The sequence below is a fragment of the Alligator sinensis genome, unplaced genomic scaffold (assembly GCF_000455745.1).
Source record: "Alligator sinensis unplaced genomic scaffold, ASM45574v1 scaffold442_1, whole genome shotgun sequence".
In the NCBI taxonomy this organism is placed as follows: Eukaryota; Metazoa; Chordata; order Crocodylia; family Alligatoridae; genus Alligator; species Alligator sinensis.
In genome coordinates, this window is record NW_005841829.1 from 7452580 (window position 1) to 7479281 (window position 26702).

The following is a 26702-nucleotide window of genomic DNA, read 5'->3' on the forward strand; positions in this document are numbered from 1 at the left end:
TTCTATTTTGCAGCAGGTTTTATGGTGGTTGAAGTAAACCCCAAATTAGAACACTTGGGCACTTGTAGACGTGGAGACTTGCCCACATACATGTGATGAAACTTGACAAAAAATCACCATTTAGTTAGCATAATGACATGCACGAGGTTTTGTCATGTCAGACTGTCCTGGAGTGTGGTAACTTAGACCACCTTGGATGTATTTTAGTTTGATCATGGCAAGTTGTCCCATTGTGGACAAAAAATCAGTCACGTGTACATGTCACATACATGTTAACTTGCCAAATTAAATGACCTGAGCCTCCTTGCCCACCAGATGTCGCTACAATTTACTGGTACTTTCAAGCAATTTGCAGTGTAATTCACAGGTTTTTTGTGTAATGAATGTTTCAGTACACCAGGTGTAGCTGACGAGCCTGACATGCATCAATCTGCTGACTCCCTTTTAAGTTCATTAATTTAATTAAATAAATGTTTAAAAGAATCCCTTTTGTGTTAGTCATCACCAAATTCACTCTACTGACAGCTAGGGTGTGTTGAAGATTGGGGTGCTCCAACTATGCGTAAACTATGTAATGAACATGACACTATTACACTTAAGTAAAATATGTCAATTAATAAAACTAAACAACTGTCACTGATCTGCACATATCACGCTGTGTGAGCTGTAATTTAGTGCCTCCTGCTGTAATTTAGTACTAAGAGGTCAGCAGGGTTGAATTGTTATGCAGCACCCCCTACCGTATTTAACTTTGAATAGCGCATGAAGCAATTTGGAGATTTTTGACCTGTCAGCCGTAACAGAGTGACAGGCATAAATTGACACTCATTGTGTCACTTTAAGGGAGACAGATTGAGACAATGTGGAAAACCCCCCTGTCACATGTACAAGGGGCTAAAGTCTAACAACTCACCTCCTTTGATAGAGTCTGAAGTATTGAATTACAGTAGCAAAAATGGCATCGCCCTTCCAATTTATTATTTAAAAACACAAATCCTACATTTTAAGGGTCCAGTTTAAACTGCAGCCAGAATTTCAGTGGTTCCCATATCCTGCCACCTTTGCAAAGTCTGCACACTAAATTGCCCTTCTGCTGTCACTGGGAGTTCAATGGATCCATGCCCCTGTTGTTTCCCATCTATTTTGAACTTTGTAAGCTTCCTAGTATTCATGCCCCCTACCCTGACTGATGTAAAATAAACTAGAGTGGCAAGATCCAAATTCTGCTGAAACAAATAGCTGTCTTTCCTTCAGTGGCCCTTACTCTGGAACTGTCCTTTGGCTTACTCAGCATGTTTTGCTTCCAATATATGTCATATCCATTTAGACTATTCAGAAGATGTGTGAACCACATCTTCTTCCCTTGTGTCTTTTACAGAGCTGAACACATTGCTAGCACTTAACAGACAACTACAAGAACAACAACAAGGCAGGAGTCATCAAAAATCTTTCATCCACACCCATTCTCTTCTCTGAAGGAGGTGGGCTTCCAAATTTAAATATTCATTAGTGTCCAGATTTTCCAGCAGTGTCCAGATTCTCATGTTGTATCCCATTCCATGCATTTTGAACTTTGTAATCTCCCTAGTATTCATGCCCCCTGCCTTGACTGATGGAAAATAAACTGCAGTGGCCTGGTCATTTCATTAGCACTGCAGATTAAATGGTTGTCCTTACCTCTAGGGCTTGATATAAGTATGACTGATAAATAGGGTTGAAAACTGTATACCGTATATGGCTTCAGTGCTCCAACATGACTAATAATCATTAGAATGTAGTTCATTTTATCTTACTTCTCTCTCTGAATGTGTAGTTTGTTTGAACTTCCATCTGTCTTGTTGGAACAGGCTTCTGTTCTGACATTTGATCATTTTAACATGATGGAACGTGGGGAAAAAAGCCTCTTATCTTGGATTCTAGTATAAGGTGAAAGGGGACTGGCTCGCTGCCCCCATCCCTCCTGCCTTCTGTTATCCTGCCCCATGCTGCCTGCCCTCCCCTGCCTCTGCTCTGTGCTGCCTCTGTCCCACTGCCTCTGTCTCATCCTCCCCCTGTCTTCTTTCCCCCTGCTGCAACTTACCCAGAGTTCTGGCTCTGGTCCCAGACCCAGAGCGCGTGCTGTTTCTGGGCCTTTCCTGGCCTGGCTGCAGTGGGACCAGTGCTAGAGCTGCCACTGCCACAGCTACCAAGCTAGACAGGGACTGGAATCAGCATGTACTCTGTGTCTGGCCCTACAGCTCTTAGTCAGTGTAAGCAGCAAGTCAGGGATGGAGTGGGCAGGGCAGAATGGATGGAGATGAAAATGTAAATGGATAAAATTGTTATCGGTGGCTCTTGCAGACCAGGGTGTGTGGGGCAGTCTGGTCCATGATTTAAGACTGAAAATAGGAACAAAAAGCAATCTAATGGTCAAGAACCAAGGTCAGGGATCAGGAGACAAAAACCATAGAGCCATGAAACTGGCTTGAAGCTAAAGCTGCAGTCCCCCCAGACACATTGCTGCAGGTAGACTTAAAGAGAAGTCCTACTACCCCTTTCTGCCAATCAGGCAGCATGCAGAGCTAGCCAGGCTAACACATCCCAGCTAGCCATTCAGACTGGGTGCCATAAATTGCTAAGGTTCCTAACAGGTTGAAAGGATTGTGTCTCTGAGTTCTGCTTTTCAGCAGGGAAGGTAGAGAACCATCCTCCCTCTCCAAAACATGCATAGTATTAATGGTAGAGGAGTCCATTAAGTCTGTGGTGTATCACACTGTGCAGCATGGTGTAATCATGGTTCAGGGTCGCCAAATTCACGTATTTTGAGAGATACTGATGCATCTGTGTACGTAGTCATTCCATATCCCAACTACAATCCCAACTACCCCCATGTTTATCTGGGATGCAAGCAGGAAGTTAGTTGCAGTCTTTCAATTCCTCCTGTTGGTCATTAGGGACCATGGTGGCTTCAGGCAACTAGGTGGCATCCATGCTTCTGCTTTCTCTGCAGCTCTTGCTGGTGCCTGGTCACTGAGAAGTATAAGGGGAAAGTTATCTCAGGCCATATCTGCATTACACACTTTATGACATAGCTGTGTCAGTTAAGAGGATGAAAAACATCTCAGCTCTCAGATGTCACAGCCCTGCCAATAATGCCCCTGGAGCAGATGCAGATAGTGCTATTTTTGGTCAGTTTTCTTTATCTTGTCCTAGGAGGTAGTGCCACTATATGCAGAACTGCTTCCATCAGTGTATGGTACATCTCCACTAGGGGGCTCCATTGCAATAGCTATTTTGGCATAGGTAGAGCTGCAGAGACTTCTTAGATGTACCCGATATACAAACCTCCCACCCGCAGGATTGCCATTGCTCCTCAAAACACAGTCTCAAGGTGTCTTCAGCTTTCATACACACCGGTTTTTCCAAGTTACTCCATACACTTTCCAATACCACCAATCTTACCGTCAGACTCTCCCACACCAAGTCTACCCCATATCCCATCAGCACCTGTCTCCCTCCAATACTCTGGGATTCACTGACTTCACCAGGGTCCCCAGCTGTCCTTGTGTTACCTTTCCTAAAGCTGGTTTGGTTTCATGTGTGGCTTCTTTACACCAGCTGCCACTCCTGAGGGAAGAAATCTGTGGCTTTGTTCACAGAATTGAGAAATTTTGTGCATTTGACAACAAAGGCAGCTGAGAGTCTGTCATGTTTCTGGAGGTAGGCAGGCAGGACTTATTTCACAAATTGAGCAAAAATGCTAGAGATTTCTCTGCGGTTGCAAAATCCAGGACTGAAGAGACTGTTCTGCCATGCTATGGGTGTGCCTGCTGTCCCCATCACAGCAGGTGATCTGAGTGGTATTGCAAGGGGAATACCTGTCCTGTCTCCCCTCAGTACATGTAGGAGTACACAGTTGAGTTTCCAAACTTTTCCACACAAGGTGTGCCCTAGCAGCCATCAAGAGCAAAAAGATGGAATCAATGTGCTGCTGTAATGAGTGCACTAAATAGTAGCTCTCACTGTTCATGTCTCTCTACTTAGTTACAGTTGACAGTGCACCACCACTGCCACTATCAGCCAAAGAAAAAGAAAAAATGATTAATTTATATATAAAAGATGGAGTATACAACTGTGCAGTGGGAATTGATAAGAAATGGTCTTTTTCCCAGGGAATTTCATCTATATTGCCAATTGAGGTGGAAATGTTTTTGTGGATTTTAGTGGCATGGCCCTGTCTTGGAAGAATGAAAGTAACTGTTGACTGTGTCAAAATTTCCACCCGTAACCTGAAGCTTGGTTCTTCTTTTTTTTTAAACAGTTACTGGGCGCATCTACACATGCAATTAATGTGCATGAATAAACTGTGGAGTTTATTGCTCTGGAGTTTATTGCTCCCAGACTCCACGTTTGCACGTGCGACTGGGACCACAGCACATTGAGTTGGGTCAGAGCAGCCCCAGCTGGCAGGGAGTATGGGGAAGGAGGGGGATCAGGTTGCCATCCTGGGGCTGCTCCCCTGGCTCAACGTGCTGCAGAGGGGCTGGCTGGGCCCCAAGTGTACTTCAGTGCTGGGCTAGCTGGCAGGCAGCCCCTGCACTGAAATACCTTCATGCCCCAGCCAGCCAGGACTGTGTCTAGATGTGTGCTGCTGTGGAGTTAAATTAGTTTACTCCAGCCTAATAGGGATGCATGTGTAAATGCATGATGTTTACTGCGCAGCTAATTGGTCTACTGTGAAGTAAATGTTTTGTGTAGATGTTGCAGTGGGGAACACTTCTTTTCCCATTCCTCATGTGTCCTGTTTCACTTTCCAAACTCAGTGCACCCTTACCCATCCAGCTGTCCCACAGCTGGCTGCCTTCTGCCTCTTGCCATAAAGTGGGGGAGCATTGTGTGTTACTATAGTGCATAAGCCTTGAAAAAAGTGAGTATCGGTGCAAAGGGAAAATCAACATCATGAATGCAGTGACACAAATAATTATGGGCTGTATGTTAAAAAGTAAATGAGACACTCTATTTACAAAAAAAGCAGTGGGAGGAAGAAGAAACTGCTAATACCTGTGATTTATGGTAAGGCAATCCTCTAGCTTACTTGCATCAGTTGAGATCTGCAGTTGTCAGACAAAGTGCCTCTTGCTAGTATGGGCTGTTGCTTGGGGAAAAAGAAAATGAAAGGCAATTAGTATCACCTTTCCTATTTGCTGCTGCTAGTTCCTGACTTCACACAGGTACAGACAGTATAGTAGTAATTAAATCCTGGACCTTCAGCATCAAAACTCCAGGTTTCTATCATTTGAGCTAAGCCAGTCTAGGCTGTATAATCTCTGGAGCCAGCCAGTAGGAAAAGAGGCATTGACACGCAGTAGGCCAGAGAGTTACAGTAGCACATTTCTTGTAAATTAGATTGTTTGCATTGAAGAACTGGACACTAGTGTAAATGTAGTATCCCATGGCATAATTGTGACTGCTTTTTCCCCATCTTTGAAGAAGCAGCACTGACTTCATTTCTAATGCGTCTCTTAAAAAAGCAGCTTCTGTGCTTGAGAAAAACAAAAATAGACAGTAGATACAACAGGAAAGTAGGTCAGTTCATTTATTTGGATTATTGATAAATTTAAATGACTTAAATTGATTAAGTGACTTAAATTTGTATAATCCTCAAGAAATGAACACAGGCAAATTGAGAAGTTCACAGCAATGGTAGACCTGGCTAAAGGAGGCTGTATGTTTCTGACATAGGATATATGGGCTGGTAGCTACCTCTTGGGTTATTGAGCTTAGTTGCCTGCTGTAATCTGGAAGATTGTGGGCTCAACTGCTTTACAGTTTAGTGGGTGGGAAACTGGCTGCATGGTAGGACCCAGAGAGTTCTCTTGAACAGATCTGTCTCATCCTTGTGTGAAGTGGCCAGTGGGTCCCCAAGGAAGATTAGGGCACCCCCGGGGAAGACCAGGACCGATGGATACAAACTCCTGGAATGCCTCTTCAGGCTTAATACCAGGAAAAACTCCATCACAGTCAGGGTGTCCAGACTGTGGTGCAGGCACCTACTCTGGAGGTTTTCAAGAGGAGATTAGACAGTCACTTTGCTGGGGTCACCTAACCCCAGTTTTCTTCCTACCTAGAGCGGGGGGGCTGGATCCGATGATCTGCAAGGTCCCTTCCAGCCCCTAACAATCTATGAATCAATTTATGAATAACAGGGGACCAGACAAAGGAGAACCCTTGCAGGCCTGTGTCCTTATTTTACACACTAATACCTCCTCCCTTTGCCAAGTCTCTCTTAGACCTGGATAGTTTAAAACTGGCTAATGTTCTAAGAGGAAACAAGAATTTTAAACCAGGACAAGCAGCGTGAGCATGAGCATGTGCATGGTGCTTGTGTTTTGTTTGTTTTTAAATAAGTTCCCCTTCTCCCCCACAAATGTCCCACAGGAATAGGACAAACTGACAGACTTGAATATGGACTTTATGGAGATAAATATAAAAACTGCCCTATGCTTCAGTGGTACAGAATTAGTCCCTCCATAGGCAACTGCGTTTACAAGGAAAGAGTATGTAAAGCATGATGCTTGTATTGGAGATCATGCTGCTGTGGCAGCAAGCAAGTTCCTTTAGATTGAACACTCTGCTGGATCCTCATTCTTTCAGCAAATGAAAGGGCTTCTAACTGTAGGTTATCAGAGGCAAAGCAGATAAGTCTGAAGTATGGGCCCAGGAGGCCTAGCAAGTAGAAATATACCTAGTCCTAGGCAGCAGTAACCAAAAATTGTTACCATGTGATGGCTGTTGAATTGTTTATATGAAATGTGTTTGGCAGTCCCAGTTCAGTTCCCAGGGTAGAATATCTGTTTCACAGAAGCCTGTATTATTTGACTTTCCCAGAAGAGACGGCTTAGTTTTAAAAGTAGCTAGGGGGAATGAACTACTGCCCCCAGTAAACCTGGGATGAGCAGAGTCAGGAAGCTGCTACTGACACCACTCAGTGCCACCCACAGAAATTTTCTGGTCTGGGTTGTCTCAGACATAAGTCAGACCCTGACTTCCCTGATATATGCATATTCCATGTGGCTAGTGGATTTAGGAAGATTGATATTTTTAGTTACATTTGACCAGTCTGGGCTCCCCAGAATGCCCGAGTTTGGGGCAAAATGCCCATTTGCTCCAGTTGTGGGCCACACTGCCTATGTGACACAAATTTTGCAGTTACCAGGTTTCTCAAACTAAGTGTTGAAATCCATACACATTTTTAGTAGAAGAAACTACATCATGCTTTACCTTTCCCACCTGTCTTTGGGAGACAGATCTCTTTCTTCATGATCCTGACAATGATTGCTAATTTTGAGAAAGCAAGCAGTTGGGTTTGTTATTGCATGTTAGGGGCTTGAATGTTTTTAAAACAACTTAGAAGGGGTTTTTTTTATTTCAAAGTCCAGCTGCATTGCACAATTTAATTAGATTTAAAATGAAATGAACACTGGGTTTGAATTGATGTGAACCTGAAAGGAAATATTTGGACTGAATGTTGAGTATTTTGGCCTTGTTACAAAAGGACCATGCCATAAAGCTCAGGACCTGCGCCCACTCTTAAATGCTTTCACTAAGCTGTTGAAATTTGTATGGATCAAAACTTAGAATTTAAACCAGATACCAAACCAAGCTGACCTTTCTTGACTTGTTATTTCTTTCCTTCTTTCTTTTATAATTTGAAGGCAGACTTTGTGGGTAGAGTGCATGTTCCACCCTCCGGTTAGGAAGATAAAGTGCTGTGCTGATGGTTGGCAGTAGCAGAGGGATAGTGGTCAGGCAAGAAGAAGAGCTGACAGGAGTTTGGCAAAAAGTGAGGGAAGAGCATATGGTCCAACCCCAGAGTGCTGTCAGCACAAAAGAGGCAAACCCAAATTATACAAAATTGAAAAGTGTTGGGTTGCCAGTGGTCCTTCAGTCATTCTAGCAGCAGTAATGATTGTTTGTTTAGTTACATTTTAAGACAGTTTCCTGGTTGCATATTTTGATCATATCCGTCATACTTTGTAAACCAGCAGTGGAAATGTGCTGTTTACACAGACATTTAATTCATCTTGATATTCAGCATTCCTCAAGCACTTTGTCTTTGTATAACTATATTGACTGGTGGGTCCAGCACTGGCTCTTAGCGTTAAGTAATTCCTGTGAAGTTGATTCCTGATCAGAAACCTTGGGATAAGCAGTCTTTGGATCTGATTTACTTGAGACTCAGACTTCTAATTTTATTCCTGAGGCTAAAAATAAATCTTGAGAATGTCAAAGTATATGTTAAAACTTAGAATATCCTTCAGGCCCTAAAGTTTTTCTTTAAATACGTTTCATTTCTTATATGACGGATATTTAAGCACCCATTCTTCTTCCTGATACTGCAGTAGGAGGACTTTTAGCTTCTGTCTGTTTGGAAAGTGTCAAATTGTCCAAATGAGCAAACTTAGCATTGGAGTTGCATAACATAGCAATAAGTGTGCTGTTGGCTGTCTGTGTATATGAGTGAATACAGAAAGTATAAAGAAATCAAGTTATTTAGCCTGCTAAAATGAGACCTGCTGATCTCTGGGATAAATTGAGCCTGTTTTCTATGCATGTGCACTTAGGGAAGGAGAAATAAATCACTTGGGCATCAGAAACATCCTAAAAATATTGAACTTGGAAGGGCTCACTACACCATACAAAGTTTCAAGGGCACTTGCAAGGGTGTAGCTGGCAAAACGAGAGAGAAATTCAAAAGTCCATGTTGCCACAGGAACTCAGAGGCAGTTGCATAGTGCCAGTAAAACAGGGCAGGAGGGGCACTTTTATTCTTTGCCTACAAGTATTGTGGATCAGTTAGTTTCTGGTTCATATACTTCTAATACATAGCTGAGATTTCTTGTGTAAGCAAAGCCTGTATATGGGAGAGGAAAAAGTATGTGAAAAAAATAATTGTATATCTTTGTTGTTGAAGAGAGAAGCATGTAAATGCATCCTGCAACTGAGAATCGATCAGATGCATTGTGAAAAACACATTCATTGTCCATTCATTAAATCTTTTTATAGCTAAGTTGAGTACAGACAGTCATCTGCCTGCTGTTAGCCTTGCTAAAACTTGGCTGTTAAATTATCTGGAGTAACTGCAGTTTGCTGATCTGTATAAAAACCCACATTGTTTGGGAGCTCTGGTTGCTAGTACTGAAACACCATAAAAGTTCCTAAACTATATCATTTAATTTTTTCTTCATCTGGAAATGATTTGTAAAACGTCTTAAAAGTGTTTGATGTATTGTTGAATACACTGGCATGGTACTTCTGATGCAGGAGCTTAGTGAGGCAGTTAATATAGTGTTTATCAAACTTCTTTTGTAAGAACAGGTAAAGAAATTAAAGAATTTATGTTTCATCTGGCCTAGTGAATATGCTGGAGTACTATGTGTTGCCACACAGAAGACAAGCTATCACAAGAGAATAGGGGCATACCCTGGGGGTACAGCAAATATTGTAGACAATTTGCTGTTACTCTCCAGGTGTGTCAAGATGAATGGATATCTTTTAAGGATAAAGAAGCCACTACCACCTACTAATCCCCACTGAACAAGGATGTTCAAACAACATTTATGACACTGAAATAGAGGGTCTGTCCATCTCCTTCCATGGGTCACAATTCATGTAATTACATATCTGAGTAGCATGAGGAACAAGAATCCCAAATGATGTGAACAAAAATTAGTTAGGCTTTTCTAGCGTCCTGCAGCTTTGCTTTGGGGCTGAGGACAGACATTACACATAAACTGGTTTACCTGATCAGAAACAGATTGAAACCTGTAACAGAACAGACATTCAGTGCACATAAACCAGTCTGAAAATGGCTGAAACTGGTTTGAGATAAACCTGGTTGAATGTAGAATCAGACTTAACTGACTTGTGTCAAACTGGTTTATGCAATGTCTGTCCCAGACCCCTTGCAGGTTTAAGTTAAATCAGAGTCCCCCAGCATCCCAGCATGCTCTCTGGGCTGGGTGGGGCTTTTTGCTTCACAGCAGGACTGGCTTCTCCCCTCTGCTCCCGGCCAGAGACTTGCAGACACAGCAGGGTCTACTGGCTTCCTCATGCCCCCTTCCCTGTGCCCCTTCACCACTCGCTGCTTAAGCAAGGATCCTTTCCTCCTCTCTGCCACAGCATGGACCATAGCCAGCATGTGGTATGCTAGCTAATGCTGTGTAAGGCTCCAGCAGAAACTGCAGACACAGCAGGCTCTGCCCGGCTTCCCCCTGCCCTACCCCCACCTCGCTAATCAAGGAGGAAATCCCCCCTCCCTCTCTCCCATCTCCCACAGCATGGTTCCCAGCCTCAGGGACCCTGGGCATGTGGTGTGCTAGCTAATGCCGAGACGTGTCTGTGTGTGTCTGTCTCTCTCCAATTTCACTGGGATAGGCAGATAGAACAATGACTTTTTAGGTCTGTTTGGAGCTAATCAACAGGTCATCCAGTACGCTGTTTAAGAAGTTTGAAGTAATGGAGAGAAGCCATTGTTTTGCCAATCGGGTGATAAAGACTGTTATCGTTATCAGCTCCCAGCTGGCTTGCTTCCCTGTCAGTTTGCTGCAGACAGTATGAGGAAGCAGGGAGGGAGATTGAAAAGCTCTGTATCATCAACAGATGCATGCACTGTCCCGTCCCCCCCACCCCCGTGCTGCCCCTTCCCCTCAGAGTTTTAGCTTGGGGCTGGGGGCTGGCAACAATCCCACCATTTGAGCAGCCACTGGGGGAAAAGCCTGTGACCATGCAGACAGGCCTCCCTAATGAGAGAGTCCTGCAGGGGCCTGTCCATGCCCCCCTCAGCTCAGCTCCCTGCAAAAGGGAAGGGAGAGCTGCTCTAGTGCCCCTGGCTTCTAGCCTGAGCCAATGCTGGCATGCACTTGAATTTCCTCAGTCCAGAGAGAATATCTGTCTGGTTTCAAATAGATTAAGCCTAGCCAGGTTAGACTAACCTGCAAAGATTGAATCAATTCAGGCTCAGGCTTTTTGAATGTCTGTCCTTAGCCCAGGAGGTACTATAAAAGCCCTCTCTCTTAGATCCATGTTGTCAGCATAGATGATGATAATTATGCCTTGTTTCCAGGCACACTACATATGGCTTGTCACAATATAACATAATTGTATTAAATAGATGGACAGAAATTTAATTTCCTTGTTAACAGGAACTGCTATTAAGCCAACTGCTATTGGCTTAAAAATAATAACTCTCTCTGCACAAGACTAGAAAACATCTTAATGGAACTGCAGGTATTTTGCAAATGCAGGTGTGTGGAAGAGTCTGCCATTTCCTGTCTCATCAGCATTTTTATTTTAGAACCACTCATCTTTAGAGTTCCAGGCTAAATGACCATGGGCAGATCCAGGATTTCAGAAAAGGGAGTGTGGGAGCTGTGACTTACCCATGCCAAGGGTGGCTGCATCCTGTCTCTGTGTGTTTCCCCCCAACATCAGGGTGGGCAGATAGTGCTTCAGGAGCAGCAGAGAGGGACTTTTTAAAATTTCCTCAAGCAGGCAAGAATCTTCCCTCCTCTGTCACTTCCCCTTTGTGCTCAACAACACATTCCCTCCCCTACTCTCCTGTTCCCTGCCTGCTACTGTCACCAGATGGCCCAGGGACAGAGGTCTCAGGAATGTTCCTGCCCAACTGCGGCCAGGCTGCATGAGTAGCTAGGCTTGGCTAGGGACAGCAGTGGCAGAAACAGGCATCTTCCCTTCCCCTGCACCTGCTCCCAGGGTGTCAGGGAACACTGGGGGGACCAGGAAGGGAGGAAAAACCTACCCGCTGCTGCTGCTGTCACTGGCTGAGCCCAGCTCCATGCATAGCCCAGATGGAGTGAACTCGAGTATCTCTGTAGCTCCCACCCCCACCCCCAACCTCACCCCAGGTGCATTCAGAGATAGTGGCAGCAGTGAGCAGGGGGGGTGGAGGGGGCATGGAGGAGAAAGGAGGGGGAAATTCTAACTTAAAAAAAAGTCCTCAGCTACTGCTTCACCTGTCATGGTCAACTGAAAGGGGAGTACATCCATGGCACTGTACCTACCTTGATCCGCCCTGTAAGTGGCCAATGACAAAAATTATTTTCTTAAGCAATGTAGACAGATACTTAGTAATATTACTCAGTAGTGCAGAAGTATTACTTAATAGTATGGTAGTAATAAGGTGTAGGTTGGGGCTCTAAATTATGATAGCAAGCAGTATAATTAGTAGTAAGTACTGGCAGAATTAGGTCCTTAGTGATATTTATACTTCATAAGAACATTTTGGATGCCTGGCTTTCTTCTTGGTTTCCCTAACACCTTTCCTTCAGTGACAGTTGAAAGCATATTTAAAATAAACTCTTTGTTCATCATGGTACCCTTCTGGCACAGTTACTGTACTTTGGCGGCAAACCACAATAAATACTTACCACTTTCAATACCTTAATTGTATTTGAAAAAACATATAGTTTTATACCACTCAGTAGTTATATTAGTGTGTAAAGACTTGTGAAGAAAAAAAAAGTATAAATGTTTATTTATATACAGTAAAATAGTGCGTTCTTTTATTAAGCTAGGAGGAAAAAACTCATATGATTGTCTCTATAAAAATATCCCTTTTTGAGTTTTCTTTCTCATATAGCCATATTTGCAAAATATTTGTCATAAAACAAATCTGTCGCTGCAAGCTCTCTGCAACCATAAAGGCAAGATGGCTCCCAAAAGCAAAGCTGCTTTTAAATTGGATGGGAAGGAGACTCATTGTAGCCAACTGGCTCCGTTATAGCTCTCCCTTTCCCTCAGTTGTCCAATGGGAGGCATAGAAATCTCTCCTCCATGTATACTTCTTTGTGCATGATATAGGATATGGGTTTGCACTGGTTCTTTATGCCATTATCCAGGAGTTGGGGCATCATTGCTTCTAGCACAACCAAATGTTCCCTTACACATGCACCCCCATTGGTATGGTGGAGAATCTTCTCAGATAGAGAACATTTAAGGATAACAAGTTTACTGATATAAACTTTCCATTTGATATTTTAAAAAATGTCACTGCCTATTTAGAATGTAAAAACTCTTATCTTTATCTAATATTTAAGAAATTTGCCCTAATAGCAATTTATTATAGAATCAAGAAAGGCTAGTTATCTTGCAGCTAGCAAAAGATCTCAGTTTGTATATATCCATTTTACTATAGCTACAAACAGATGCCACTCTTGTGCCATCATAAAAATGTTTATAGTGGCACAAAACCAGAGTGAACAGACATCTCTGCCCCTTGCCACACCCCAAATGCCCCAAAATGGTGGTGCAATGATTCCTAGTAATAGTTTGTGCCACCTTTTTGTGGCAGACAACTATGCATTTATGGCATGAGAATGCACGCAGCCTGGGGCTGATGGAGCTCTCCAGCTACCCCAAACAGGTTCTCCTGAAGCTTCAGGGGCCTGGTCCTGTAGGACAATGGCCCTGGGTGCTTGTTCCCATCTCTGGGGGTGCCCTGGGAAACCTATGCATTCCCCACTCCACACTTGCAGATGCACATCCCAGGAATTCCCCATAACCCCTGAGAGCAGCAGGAACCTGATTCTGCAGGACAACAACTTCAAGAGATGTCTGTCTCTGCCAATCAGTAGGATCAGCTGTGACAGGACACATCCCAGCATAGCTGGTCCTGCCACTATCTGTAGCCTTTGTGTTAGCTTTCTAAAACAAGACAGTTCTGAAAATTATTTAAAGGTGATCAGTCTGTCTGAAAATCTAAAATGAAAAGTATTATTTGTTCCAGTGATGCAGAAGCATTCTAATATATGTCATGGCTGCACTTGTATACCAGGAATGAAATTCTGGACCAAAGGGAATTTTTCTATTATCTTTGGTGAGGCCTGAGTGCTACTCTGAGTCTGCATCTTTAAGATTAGTTAATGTCAACTAATGTATAGCTTATAAGTTATGTTGGACAATATTTACATTTTCAGATAATATTGTATGAATTTAAAGTTAAAAATCTACTTTATTTTGTATCAGAAAATTGGTCACACGCCAGGAAATGATGATGTTTAAGTGCAGATCTGACAGCTACATTTTCAAGCGCGTGTAGCAGGCATGCAAAAAGATTAAATCTGCATTTGGGATTCAAATCAAGTCATGTTATTTGTTCAGGAATAGTTCAAATAAGCTGATTCGCTTATGCAAACACAAGTTCCTGAAAAATGACTGTTGAAGACTTGTTTAATGATGTAATCTTAACTAATTAGAGCGCTATAACTTTTTTTTTTCACCTTTTCCACTTTTTTTTTTCTTTTTTTCATTCTCTCTGTCCATTTTAAGGATTGTATAAGCTTCTGACAAAGAAACTTTATAATGGAAGATTTGATCCAAGTCCCCAATCTAAAAGTTATAGTGGAAGCTCTGTAATTCTTTCATGCCTCCTTGTTTATGCAGTTTAAAGAAAAGAATTGTATCTTGTCCCCATAGGCACTGGAGAACTGAGAATAGCCTTGTCTCTAGCTTTACCAGCTTAGCAACCTCTTTGTAAAAGTCCCAGTGGAGAATCTTCTGTTGTTCTGGGGCAGGCCCTGAACAGACTTGTGTATCTAAATCACATCTAGTATAGGTTTATTGGTTGGTTTGTTTGTTTTCTCCTTCCCATCTTATGGAGATGTAGTCTTCACAGTCAGCTAAGTCTGTTACAGCAGCTTTTATGATAGAAGTGATACACAAAGGTGGAAATGGGGGATGTTCTATTTGGATTGTGATTCTCTCCCTGCTGCCACCCTCAGCTGGCACAATTATAGATTTATGTTAGATTGGCTTTTCTTTCTTTGCATGAGCAAATATATGTCTCAGTAAGAAGAAGCAGTAATTGATCCTTTAAAAGAGAGGAAGATATCCTTGTTTGGATCTAATTGTGTGAGGCCACTGTTTCCTCAAGACTTAGAAAAGAATTGAGAGGACACAGCTATTTGAATTCACAACTCAGCAAGGTATGTTATTTATTGAAGCATGTGCCAGAGATATCAACTCCAAATATGCAATATTGATTTGACTATAGCTTCTTAAACAAATCATATGAAAACTTCAGGATATATCTACGTGGTAGTCTCCATAGTGAAAGTAGCTTAATGCAGACACGCACAAGGTACAGTGTAACCAATAATACAGAGTTCAGCCCCAAACTAAATGCCTCTGGGGTAGGTTTGCTAGCCCAGGCCAAGCTTTTTGCTGCTGCAGCTAGTTTGAATATGTCTATAGGACTCACCATCCCAGCTGTGGCTGCTGTGTGGACTTACTCTTAGAAGCAGTGATAAAGGGAAAACAAAAGTCTTTTGTTTTCTTTGGATGGTTTGAGCTTTGCTTGTTATTTTAACGAGGCACCAGATAATTTTAAAAATGTTTCAAGGTATTAATGAAGTCAGGGTATTTAAAGTAAAGATAGTTGAAGTGTTACATAAGAAACATTTTTTTAGCAGAATATCAGTCTTTTTATTAACAGACCACAGAAACGTGTTTTATTTTGGCTATTTTAACAATGTGTATATAGTTTAAGGACTTACTGGCTTATTTCAGAGTATCCGTGCAATCCTAGCGCTTTAAGTCCTAGAAATTTTAGTTCATCCCAGTACTGTACAGGTAATTTGTGTCTACAAGTTAGCTTCATTTGTTCAAGCTAATAAAACTACATGGTTCACAATTTCCATGAATGTATTTAGGGTTCGCATTCTAGTACTATTAAAATTAGGAATAAATTTGGTCATTTTTTGCCACTGTACAGTTATATTCTTCACCTACCTATATATACAAATATACAAAATACATCTAAAAACTCTGTGACTAGAGCTGGCTAATAAAAATGGATTTATTCATATTTTTCCAATTTAAAGGTATAAGTTTTTCTTTTCTGTTTTGTAGGATGCTCTTTTTTGTCATTTCCAAGTACTCGAGCATTTACCATTTTCTTCCTGAGAACATTAATGTTACAAAATGTTAACACTCTGGAACAAATAATTCTTCATCCACAAACTTATATGGTATTCTCTGTCTATTAATTCTCTTCCCTACATCATTTCAGTCATAAAATAAGAGATGAAATCCAGTGAATCAAGAGACCAGTTGCACATCATCTAGTAATCAAGATAAACAGTTACCGAAGAGTGTTCTGTGGAGAGACTTGAAGGAAATGGTGGAGGCACATTAGTTAAGGGAAAGCTGTTAACAGGCTCAGTGCTTCAGGTGGCAGGAGCTATGAAGGAGAAAGGCCTCATACAGACTGGTGTTGCAGGAGAAACCACAAGAGTACAGATGCTCAGGCTTTTTCTCCCAGGGTAAAAATGACACTCCAAAAGAAAAATAACCCAGAAACAACCACAGTTAAGTCACTCTTAGGAGAGCTTCTCCTGGGACAGCGAATATATTCAAATGCCATGGCTTCTCTCAGAAGGGAACATAGGCCTCCAGCTTCTCATCCTCCCTGCCCTGCAGGGAGACTGTGTTGCTTGCTGGACTCTACTGCTCCAGAACACTCCCCCTTCATAATCCCCACATTATGCTGCAGGGAAACACAGCTAACCATAGGCAGTCTGGGTCAGCCAGTCAGGACTGCCCTATGTACTGCCTCAATCTGTCACTAGACCGACTAAGGAAGCCTGCAGAACACAGTGAGATGTGTGCACAAGGCCACTCTTCCTCCCTCCCTTTTTCCCTCCTCCCCCCAGCTGCACAGGGCCAGCACTGAAAGCTCTCCACTCTTCAGGGCCTCAGCATTCAAATGTCTGTACATATGGCTGTGGGTAAATTTCTGTGCCCAGACAGCAAACCTGGGAGAATTTTCCTAGATTACTGAAATGCGTGTATGCAGCCAAAATCTTCCCTTTCTACCTCTGTTTCATATTTACCTACACAAAGCCAACCCACTTTGACCACTCAGGCAGTGCCATAGCAAGGGGGCGGGGGTGAGCGGGGCAACTGCCCTGGACACTGAAGAGAAGGGTTTCCAATAGGCACTGCCCAGCCAGGGCGAGGCGCAGGGCGGAGCCACGAGTGGCTCGTTTGCAGGGCACAGGAATAGGGGAAGGGTGGCTCCCACTGCTGCATGCAATCCTGGGCAAGCATGGAGGGATGTGTACCCCCTGGATCTGTGCACAGAGTGAGGGTGGGCTGCTGCTGCAGGCTTTACCCCAGGCACCAAACTTCATTGCTATGGCACTGTACTCAGGGCCCCTAGTTTATTGATAGAAGAGGGGGTGAATTTGCTTTTACCCAGCCATCATTGCCATAGCAAACCGTAAGGAAATTGAGCTCCTTGAACCCCAGCCTATAATATAATTGGTTCCAGTCTCACCATGTCACATGAGGATGCAGTCATAAATCAGGCTGGGTTTTTTTTCTCTTCTACAGCCAGGCCTTCAGATTGCATACAGTTAGTACAGATATTCTATTCCTAGTTGTAAAACTAAAGTTTTCTCTCTTGGGTTACCAGTAGTGATCTATAAAACAGTTTGGAAAAGGAACTACTTAGATTGTTTTTTACTGTTGTTTTTTCATCTTTGATATAGTTGATATTGATATACTTATTGATATAGTTGATATACTCTTCGGCCATGTAAGATCCAACAAAAATCAAACTTACTTTGTGTCATTCAGTGATCCAATTTCAGGCATTTCTAATTTTTTTTACTTTAATTTCAGGGAATTTCTGCTTTGAGTAGTTTATTAACTAATAATCCTATTGCATTTCAAATGAAAGGTTACCTTTCATTCTCCTTTCCAACTGAATTGTACAATAGCTATAGAGCTACAGACATTTTGTGCTGTAGAAAGTGCAATGGAAGAGGGAACTATAAAATTTAGCTGTTAGTTTTCTAGTAGTGGTTCAGGAAACTGTTTGCATGTGGAAACAAGGGGGGAAAGGATGATCTTCTGACTAATGCACATCACTGCGGTTCTGGAGATGAAGGTCTCTTTCTGCCTGTTGCCTAGAATTTGAGTAGGATCAGGCCTTTAATAACTTGTCCAAGATCAATCCTTTTTTGAATTCCTTTTGTTAACTTTAGGGAGCTTTGGGTTCTTAACCACTCTGAACATCAGCTTCTTCACCTGCTTATTTGGATATTCTACCTTTCTTACAGGATGAGGTATAATTTATTAGTGATTATGAAGTGCAATGAAATCTTTAAATAAGTAATTAGAATTATTGTTGTCTGTATATGTAATAATCAGTGCATAAGATGTGTAGTTGCCAGATATCCACAAGCCCCAAATCTATTGGGAATGATTACTAAAATGCTTCCAAATTCTTGTCCTCAAAGCACTATCTTTCCCTTCCAAACAATCTACTTATTCACATAGCTATGTCCATTATCTTGTGCATCAATTTTCTCTTGTCTAAATTAAGATAAAACTGCCTCATAGCAAGAATGTTGTTTTATTAATGTGGTAATTCACCAGGTCAGGTCAAGGCAAATCCATGGTCCTGCCTTATGGCCCATTGGGCTAGAGTAGGTATGGCATACCAGTTTCTGTAGCCAATGACACACAAGGGAATGATACATCTAGCATCCCACTACTTTTGATTCCTTGGCCCAAATGACCAGGTGTGCATTGTCAACTGGGGTTGCCTTTTTGGCAGTGAATCAAGCTTGAGCTCAAGTATCTGGATCCACAGTGAGATGCCTTCAGTGTTCTTCTACCCTATACACACCAGTGCTGCTTAAGTATTTTCTGATGACACAATTGAAAGCCAACAACATCTGACATTTAAGATGATAATTAAAAACAGGCAGCACATAGCACAGTGCACAAAATTGGAATGAGGGCAACATTTGATGCAATGGTACAAACCTCCATCTCACAATGTATGTCCTAGTATTTGGAATGCTCATGTACAGCAGTTAGGAACTTGGGCAAAATCCTGGCCCCCTTGAAGTTTTGCCCTTAACGTCACGAGGGCTAGAAATTTCACCTACAGCATTTTTGAGGATAAAAAATGTCTACAGATTGCGTAGACCTTATTCTTGCTTTCTCTAAGTGATTCAGACACGCTAAAGGAAAGTTGCAAGGCATCTAAGAGTCATGGGAATTCTTAATGGACCAGTGAATATTTTTTCCTTTTTCATACTCTTGTTATAATCTCATTATGCTTGTAAAAAGGATAAGATGCTTTGCAGAAAGGAGAGAGAAAAAGAAAGAAAAGGATGGTGGTTGGCTCCATAACTGAGTGCAAAGTTTTGCTTCTTTTATATTTGAGTATTCTACCAAAGTTTGGGTAAACTGGATACACAAATATAGCCAAAAGCATAAAAGTGCTTATGACATTTATTTTCTACAAATCATTTAACTAAAAATATGTGTTTATGTATATCTTGTTCTGTTTTGAAGATACATGACTGATGGTGGATTGGGCCTCTACACTCGAAGATTAAATCGGCTGCCTGATGGTATGGCTGCAGTGAGGGAGACACTTCAGCGTAACACTTCAATGGGACTAGGAGATGCTGACAGGTAGGCTTATATCAAGCAAATGCCTGGTTAGATTGTATTTTTTTATAGTTGTGTGTATTGTAGGTGTTGATAGATATTGAAACTCAAATAATGGCTCTGTATTGGGATTTCAATCCCAATTAAGTCCCCAATTTCAATCCCAATGTGGTTATAAGTGTTGCCAATGTTGTATACCATTTTATGTGTTGGTAAAAAGGAGGCAGGGCCAAAGTACAAACACTAGAAAAGAAGTCATCTGATTGTCATGTTGGTTTCTCAAATAGGGTTTTCAGAGCTGAAAAAGCCAAAGAAATAAAAAAAACCCTATTTTTATAGTAAGGACTTGAAATGCATAGCGCTTAATTCTCTTTGTATTTCCATTGGTGTGACTGCTGCTTTCAGTGGGGAGAACTGAGTCCATGGCCTCCCATAAAGGCTTTGTCAGGTTATTAAAGAAATATGATTCACTGGAGAGAAGGGGATCTAAAGTGTCTTAACAAAAAAGGAATAGAGAATGGCTACCGTTATGAGGGGTGGGGGGAACAGAGTGCTTCTGCTTTGTAACAGTAGCTGCTTGTAATGACTTATACCCACCCCTTCCAAATGCAGTGCTTGCTAAATTTTGCAACTTGCGTCTGTGAAACAAACCTTCAGCTTAACATCTTATTTTCTCTTGTCTCCAATCGCTTTCACCTCCATGCTAACAATAAACCTTTCTTGGAATATACTGTAAGTTTTCATTCGTGGCGACTGACTCCCTCTTGCTAAAAATGGCTAGATTAATAAAGGTATATGAGCAGGGACCTACCTAAATCGCAGCGAGCAAAGGAATTTTCGCGAGCCCCTCAAATGTGTGGAGCCAATTTTACGGTCTTTTTGTGGTGACCCCCCCCTGCTGATTGGCTGAGGGGCCCCAGCGGCCCTGTGCTTCGCTACTGATTGGCTGAGAGGCCAATCACTCATCTTCATTGCTGCAGTATTGCATCTGGCTTCTTAAGACATGGTGCCAAAACCCTTTTGTTTTCCTGACTGGTGCCTTCACTGAGTCACTGGCTGTTACTAGCTCTCAGTAGCTCTCTCTCAAACCACGTGCTCTCTGGCTGCAGGGATTGCTGCACTTTCTTTGTATTCTGGTAAGCTTTTATTTCTTTTCTAGGCAATTCCATGCAAAATCGTGGGAAATGCCATTTTTCATGGTGATCATGGAAATGGCTGTTTTTTGAGGTTTCCACAAAAATTGTGAAACTGCGATATAAGTAGGTCCCTATATATAAGTGTAGGAGGATCGTGTCCTTTTTTGTTTAAAGAAAAAACAGGACTGGATTTTTCTGGTGCTCCACTGATACTAGAAAAGGGGCAAAACAAAAAGCCTGAATTTAAATGCCCAAGCATAATTAAAAAGTTCAATTCCAATCATTATCACTGTAAACTGGAACTGCCAGGATCAGAAAACACCCAGATTTTTAGGAGCTCCTATTTAATTTGCAGATCAGACCCATCCTTAGTTAATATCATTTGTAATTGGTGAAAACATGACTATCAGTGAGTGACAGAGATTGGGTATTGCTAATCAGCAAGACAACTGGATTATTAGCATAGATCACTGACCATGACTTTGAAGATACTACCACAACACAAGAATAATATTTTAATTTCTATTTTTTAAATCACTAAAATATTTTGTGGACTTGTTGACTCCTTTGTACTCTCATGTTTACATCTCTTGCGACACTTTCTTTTGATGTGGAAATGTTTTGTATGTATTAAATCACTCGCCTGAAATTCAGTCAGTCTCTGTATATGTGTATGTGTTTTGTGCCACCAAAGGGTTTTATTTCTATGTGAAAAAACTTACACTTAGAATTGTTCCTCATTCCAAGAAAAAATGCAATTATAACTAGTAGCAATATTATTTCAGAAAAAACTCCCCATAGATTATGTTTGGTGAAATAGCTTTTCATTGTCCTTGTAATTAGTCACCAAAGAAAAGGTGTGGGGGGAAGGGGGAGAAGAGAATGAAGGTTGTTATGGAAATGAATCTTCTAATTCAAATGAGACGAGGAGGTCTTACAGGCCTGAAGGCTACAGCCATGCTGCTGACTAAGACCAAAAAGTGAGTTCTGGGCACTAGATGGATTACACTTAGTGCCAGGTAGGGTAGCTTTATCACAAATAGTTTGGTTTAATCATTTCTGATTAGATTACAACCCTATTTGTCCTAAACAGAAGTTAAGTGATTTGCCAGTTGATAAACAGATTATATTTACCATTTGGATCAATGAAGCTGTGGTATCTGTGAAAATTGAGCGAATGAAGGGTAGCTTCATGAAATGATACAACAGAGTCGTCTCTCTGCTATGAACCAAGGCAAGTGATAGTTCTGTGCTGCCCATATAATTTACCTAGAAAAAAAAAAAGAAGATTAAATTGATTACCCTAACAGCTGTAAGCTGAATTCTGTGGGAGAAACCAGTTAGAGGATACCAAACCAAAATTAAAAGGTCAATTATTAAAGTACTGTCAGAGGAGTTTTTGTAATTTGCTTATTTGTTTTGCTTCTTATTTTATTAATTGTAGATGTCTGGTTGGGAAGTTTTCCCACAATAGCTCTATTAGCATAAAACAAAAACCTTGGAAGGTACATTTTCCCTTGTAGTAGAGAAGAAATTTGAACTAGGCAGTTTTAATTTAATGCTTGATCGCAAGGTTAATGGACTCACCACACAGCACAGCTGAGCTTATTTACTCACTTCAAGGCAATTTGTGTGTGTGTGTAGAATAGATGGCATTTTTAATGCCTCTTTTATTTAGTTTGTGATTTTTTTTAAAGGTTGTAAATTAACCACCTATGGTTCCATCTCTTCCATGTGTATGGGCTGGTACAGACCATCTGGTTATTTAAATTCATTTTACACTGTCAGACAGCTGCTTGTCTGGGGCTAAATTCTGCCATTATAGTCCATGTATACAGCTCTCAGTCCCTTCAGTGTACATATATACAGGGTCAACGTTTGAAAAGATTTAATAGAGTTACTTAATTCTTTCTATGTTGATAAAGTAAGAGAGAAGCTTTTTTCCTGAATAGCTCAGTAGACTATGTTACTATATGGGACTTTACCAAACACAATTTTAAGGATATTCTGATATATATATGATAAAGGCATATCAATCAATGTCTTTTTTGACACTTCATTGAATGAGTGCTTAGGTTACTACGTCTGAGTACAATTGACTTGGACCATTTCACTTGTACAATTTACTTTGTGATTGCATAACTATACAAATTAAAAAGTAAACCTGATAAAAGGATTAGCACAGCCTCCTATATGGCTTTTCCCAACTTTTTCTTTTGAATGGGTTCCTCCAACTATTCCAGGAAGTGAAACCTCACTTAAATTCAAATTACATCCTCTTCATACAATGAAAAGCTACTGGGATGTGAACTATAGTTAAAATATAGCTCGAACTGTCAACTTAGATAGGATCAAACTGTGTTTTCACCATATTTCTGAATCATGCTTCAGCTCACCTTCAATTACCAAGGTTAGAGCACAGATTAGGGATAGTGTGAAAGCATGATTTGTTTCAGTCTGTATAACAAGACCACATGGCATTTCACTGTGCCAGAGAAATTTGCCAAACTGTAACCGTCTCCTGGTATCCCAGTAGCATTTTGTAGCATTGGTAGGATTCTCAGATAATTCTGTGGTGTTTACAAACCATGGGCATGAGATGAGATAAAGAAAAGAAAAACAATCAGAATAAAGTTAGATGAATGTCAATGAATTAAGAGAAATTTGATTTTAATGCAGTTACCTCTAATGTATTTTTAATATATGCATATGCATAATTCATAAATGCATTAATCTAATTTTGCTAGGACCAGCTTAATTCTTATTTGTACTAATGTAACTCAATTAATTTAAGTGGATTTACACCTAATTTACACTAATGTAAGAGAGGAAATAAGCCTATGGACTTTCCTATCGACTGTAACTCCGTATTAAAAACTGAAATAGAAACTTCACATGAGCTTGCACCTGTGGCTAATACTAATGAAAACTGTAGGCATCAATTTTACTGTTTGTTGCAAGATAAAGACACAAGCCAATAGGTAAACGTAAGAGTGAAAATTGGACCCCTACTGACAATGCTAGACAATGGTGGAAGAAGACAGAGCAAGTTGTTAAAAGTAGAACATTTTAGCCAGGCAATGATGTATGGCAGCATTTCTCAACCCATGGGTCATGACCCAAAAGTGAGTTGCAAGAATATTTCAAAGGGTCATGAGCTGCAGCAGGGCAGAGGGGCAGCGGGAAGGCACCTGCCCCTTCCAGCAGGGGAAGGGGGTAGGTGGCTGAGCTGGTGGCGCTGTGGCTGGTGCCCATGCCTGCAGGGGTGGGGCAGCCAGGAGATGCTGCTCGGGGGGGCAGGAGGGGCCATGACCAGACTGCCTGGTGCAGTGCAGCAGCCCCAGCTTAGGGCAGGGGGGTGTACAGGCATCTCTTCCTTCCACCCCATGCCAGGACCAGACTCGCTCTGCTGCTGCCTGCATGAGCTGGAAATGCCGGAGCCACTCCACTCAGCCTGAGTGGGATGGGGGTGGCTGGGGGGACTAGGGAGCTGCAGGTCGGAAGTGAGGGACACCAGCATGGTGTTCCTGGGGGGGGACAGGGGACTGAGGGGTTGGGCACTGGCAGGGCCAGGGGGGTGTGGGTCGGGACAGGCCATGGATCTTTGCAAATGGATCCCAGTAGGAAAAAGGTTGAGAACCACTGATGGAACCACAGGGAAGAAAATTTCACTGACCCACCAGTGATAGATAATAAAAACTGACTGCAGACCTAGCATTGTTTATGGGAAGGGGCTACATCCTGCCATCCTTTGATTAATGCAACTGAACATGAATTGATGTTATACCAGAGCCTTTATTAAATTGGTGTTAAATTTTGCTATTGAAGAAGCCTCTGACATAACTGGAGAACCCTGTTTTTTCCTCTCATGACAATGTAGTACAGTTGCCACAGATCAATTTATGTCTAATTCAGCTAAAAGATTATAGTTAGATTATTGTTTATAAGGTCTTGATTCATTTGTTTAATAAGACTTTTCATAAACACAGCAGATTTCAGAGGGAAAATGCTGGTCCATAAAAACTAAAAGCAAGGAATTACATAAAACAAAGCCCTGAAGAAGAGCATCTTGCTTTCAAAAGCTTGTCTAACTCTATCCCAGCTGTGTAGTTGGTCCAATAAAATATATCATCCAAAGAAATCCTTGCCTCTCATATAAAACACAAGGTATTAATATTTTCCAGTGTGTAGAGAGAGGTTCTTGTTTATGTCTGATATGTTTAGTTTTTGCTCTGCCCCTTTTTTTCTATTTAAGGAAAATAGTACCCGTTAATAATATACAATATTTATGTTAACACTTTTCAAACAAATGCAGAGCAATTCATTCGGCAGAAATTGCCCCTGTTTTTGAAGGGCACTGTCTACTTAGACAAAAGTCCACCTTGTAAGTCATAGCAAGAAATCTTCTATTTTATGTTTGTGTGAGGCTTGAACAAATACAAGAGAAATAACAAAAGCATATACTGACTTTAGTAACACTTTGTTCTTATTATTCACATATCTTCAAGAGTTTATAAAGTTGGTCAGTACTATTCACATTTTACAGATGGAGATCAAGGAAAGATTAAGGCACTTTCCTAACATTGTTGTGGAAGTCTGTGATGCTAAAACATGAAGGTGCCTTATTCTTTCATAACTCTGACCCTGAAACTATGCTCATCTATTTATTGTGTAAAAACTGTAGTCTCCAAGATACTTTCACTGACAAGCTGGGAGTTACCTTATTGAAGTGTGCCAAGGTTATATTGCTGTAATACAGCAAGACTGTTAAGTTAGTGTATGAGTTCTGATAGAGAGGGTAGATGTGGTTTTAGTATTTTGGTACTCAGGGGAATAAGGAATACACTTGAAAAGTTTCAAAAAAAATTGTAGCGTGTCATCAATTTAAAGGCAATACATTCCTTTTTTATAGGGAGACAGGAGCAGGCTGAGAAGGGAGGGGTGAGAATAATATTACAGTTACCCAGATGCTGCGATGGTAGGTTTGATAAGAAGCTAAATAGAATCTTCCTCTTTTATGCAGTGACATTTTTACGGTGCTCAGCCTAAAAATGTTGTCATTCACAAACAAATACCCCTGCTGCCCTATTCTACTTTGAATCTCATGCTAATATTAATTGCAAATGACAGTTGTAAAATGGCAGCACTTTTAAGACCACTAGAGACCACCAGAATAAGCATGCTTATCTTATCTTGGCTTCAGTTTTATATATAATTTTGCTATTTAACAAAGCACAGCAGTACATTGCTATCTTTTTCATGAAGTGGGATACCTATTGAGAAGGAAATCAAGGCAGTCTTGATCCTAAAATGTAGCCAGTTGTACCTTAAACCTTTGACCTTCAAGTTGTCTTTGCTTAGAGCGCTAGAGTAGGAGCAGCTGCAAATCAACAGTTAACATGCAGGTAAAACTATCTCAGTATATTTTTAGCTTTGCTTTGGACAGAGGTCTTGGTCTTCTGCAGTGAATTCTGTATGTGCTCCTACATCAACACATGCAAATACTATATGTCAACAAGCATTTTACTTTATTGCATTTTTAAAAATCTAAATTGTGAAATTAAATCCAGTGTCTTGTAGTTCACATAAGAATTACCTAATTTTTGTCTAACTAGAGTGATGGGAATTAATCACTGCCTCTACCACACTGCAAGGCTAGGGACAGACATTCAAAAAGCCTGAGCCTAAATTTATTCAGCCTTTGCAGGTTAGTCTAACCTGCAGAGAGTGAACTCGTTTGCAAGTGGATAGATGTTTGGCACAGGCCTGTAGTGGCTCAAGCCAGAATCCCAGGGGTGCTAGAGCAGCTCAGCCCCACAGGGAAGCTGAGCTTGGGAGTGGGGGGCATGGCCAGGCCCCAGTCCCAGGGCTCCCCAGCCCCAGGGGGGAACTCTTCCCCTTCCTCCTTCTCCCCCACTGCCCTGGGGCTGGGAGGGGGACCCTGTTCAGTGCTGGGGGGGGGCTCTTCTCCGTTCTTCTCTCCCCCTTGCAGTGGGGTGGGGAGGGGGGGCTCTGTGAGGCTGCCTGGCCTAGCCCCAGAGAGGGACTCTTCCCCCTGCTTCTCCCATTGCTGCAGGGGGGGGAGGGGGGGTC

The 26702-nt window shown here is 41.6% G+C and overlaps 1 protein-coding gene across 1 annotated transcript in view; it reads left to right on the top strand.

Annotated features, from left to right (window-relative positions):
- The window catches only part of NAV2 (neuron navigator 2), a 420322-nt gene that overhangs the window by 250978 nt on the left and 142642 nt on the right, over positions 1–26702 (top strand). Inside the window, 1 exon segment of the mRNA XM_025200388.1 lies at positions 19375–19497. Coding sequence (XP_025056173.1) covers positions 19375–19497 — 123 coding nt within the window.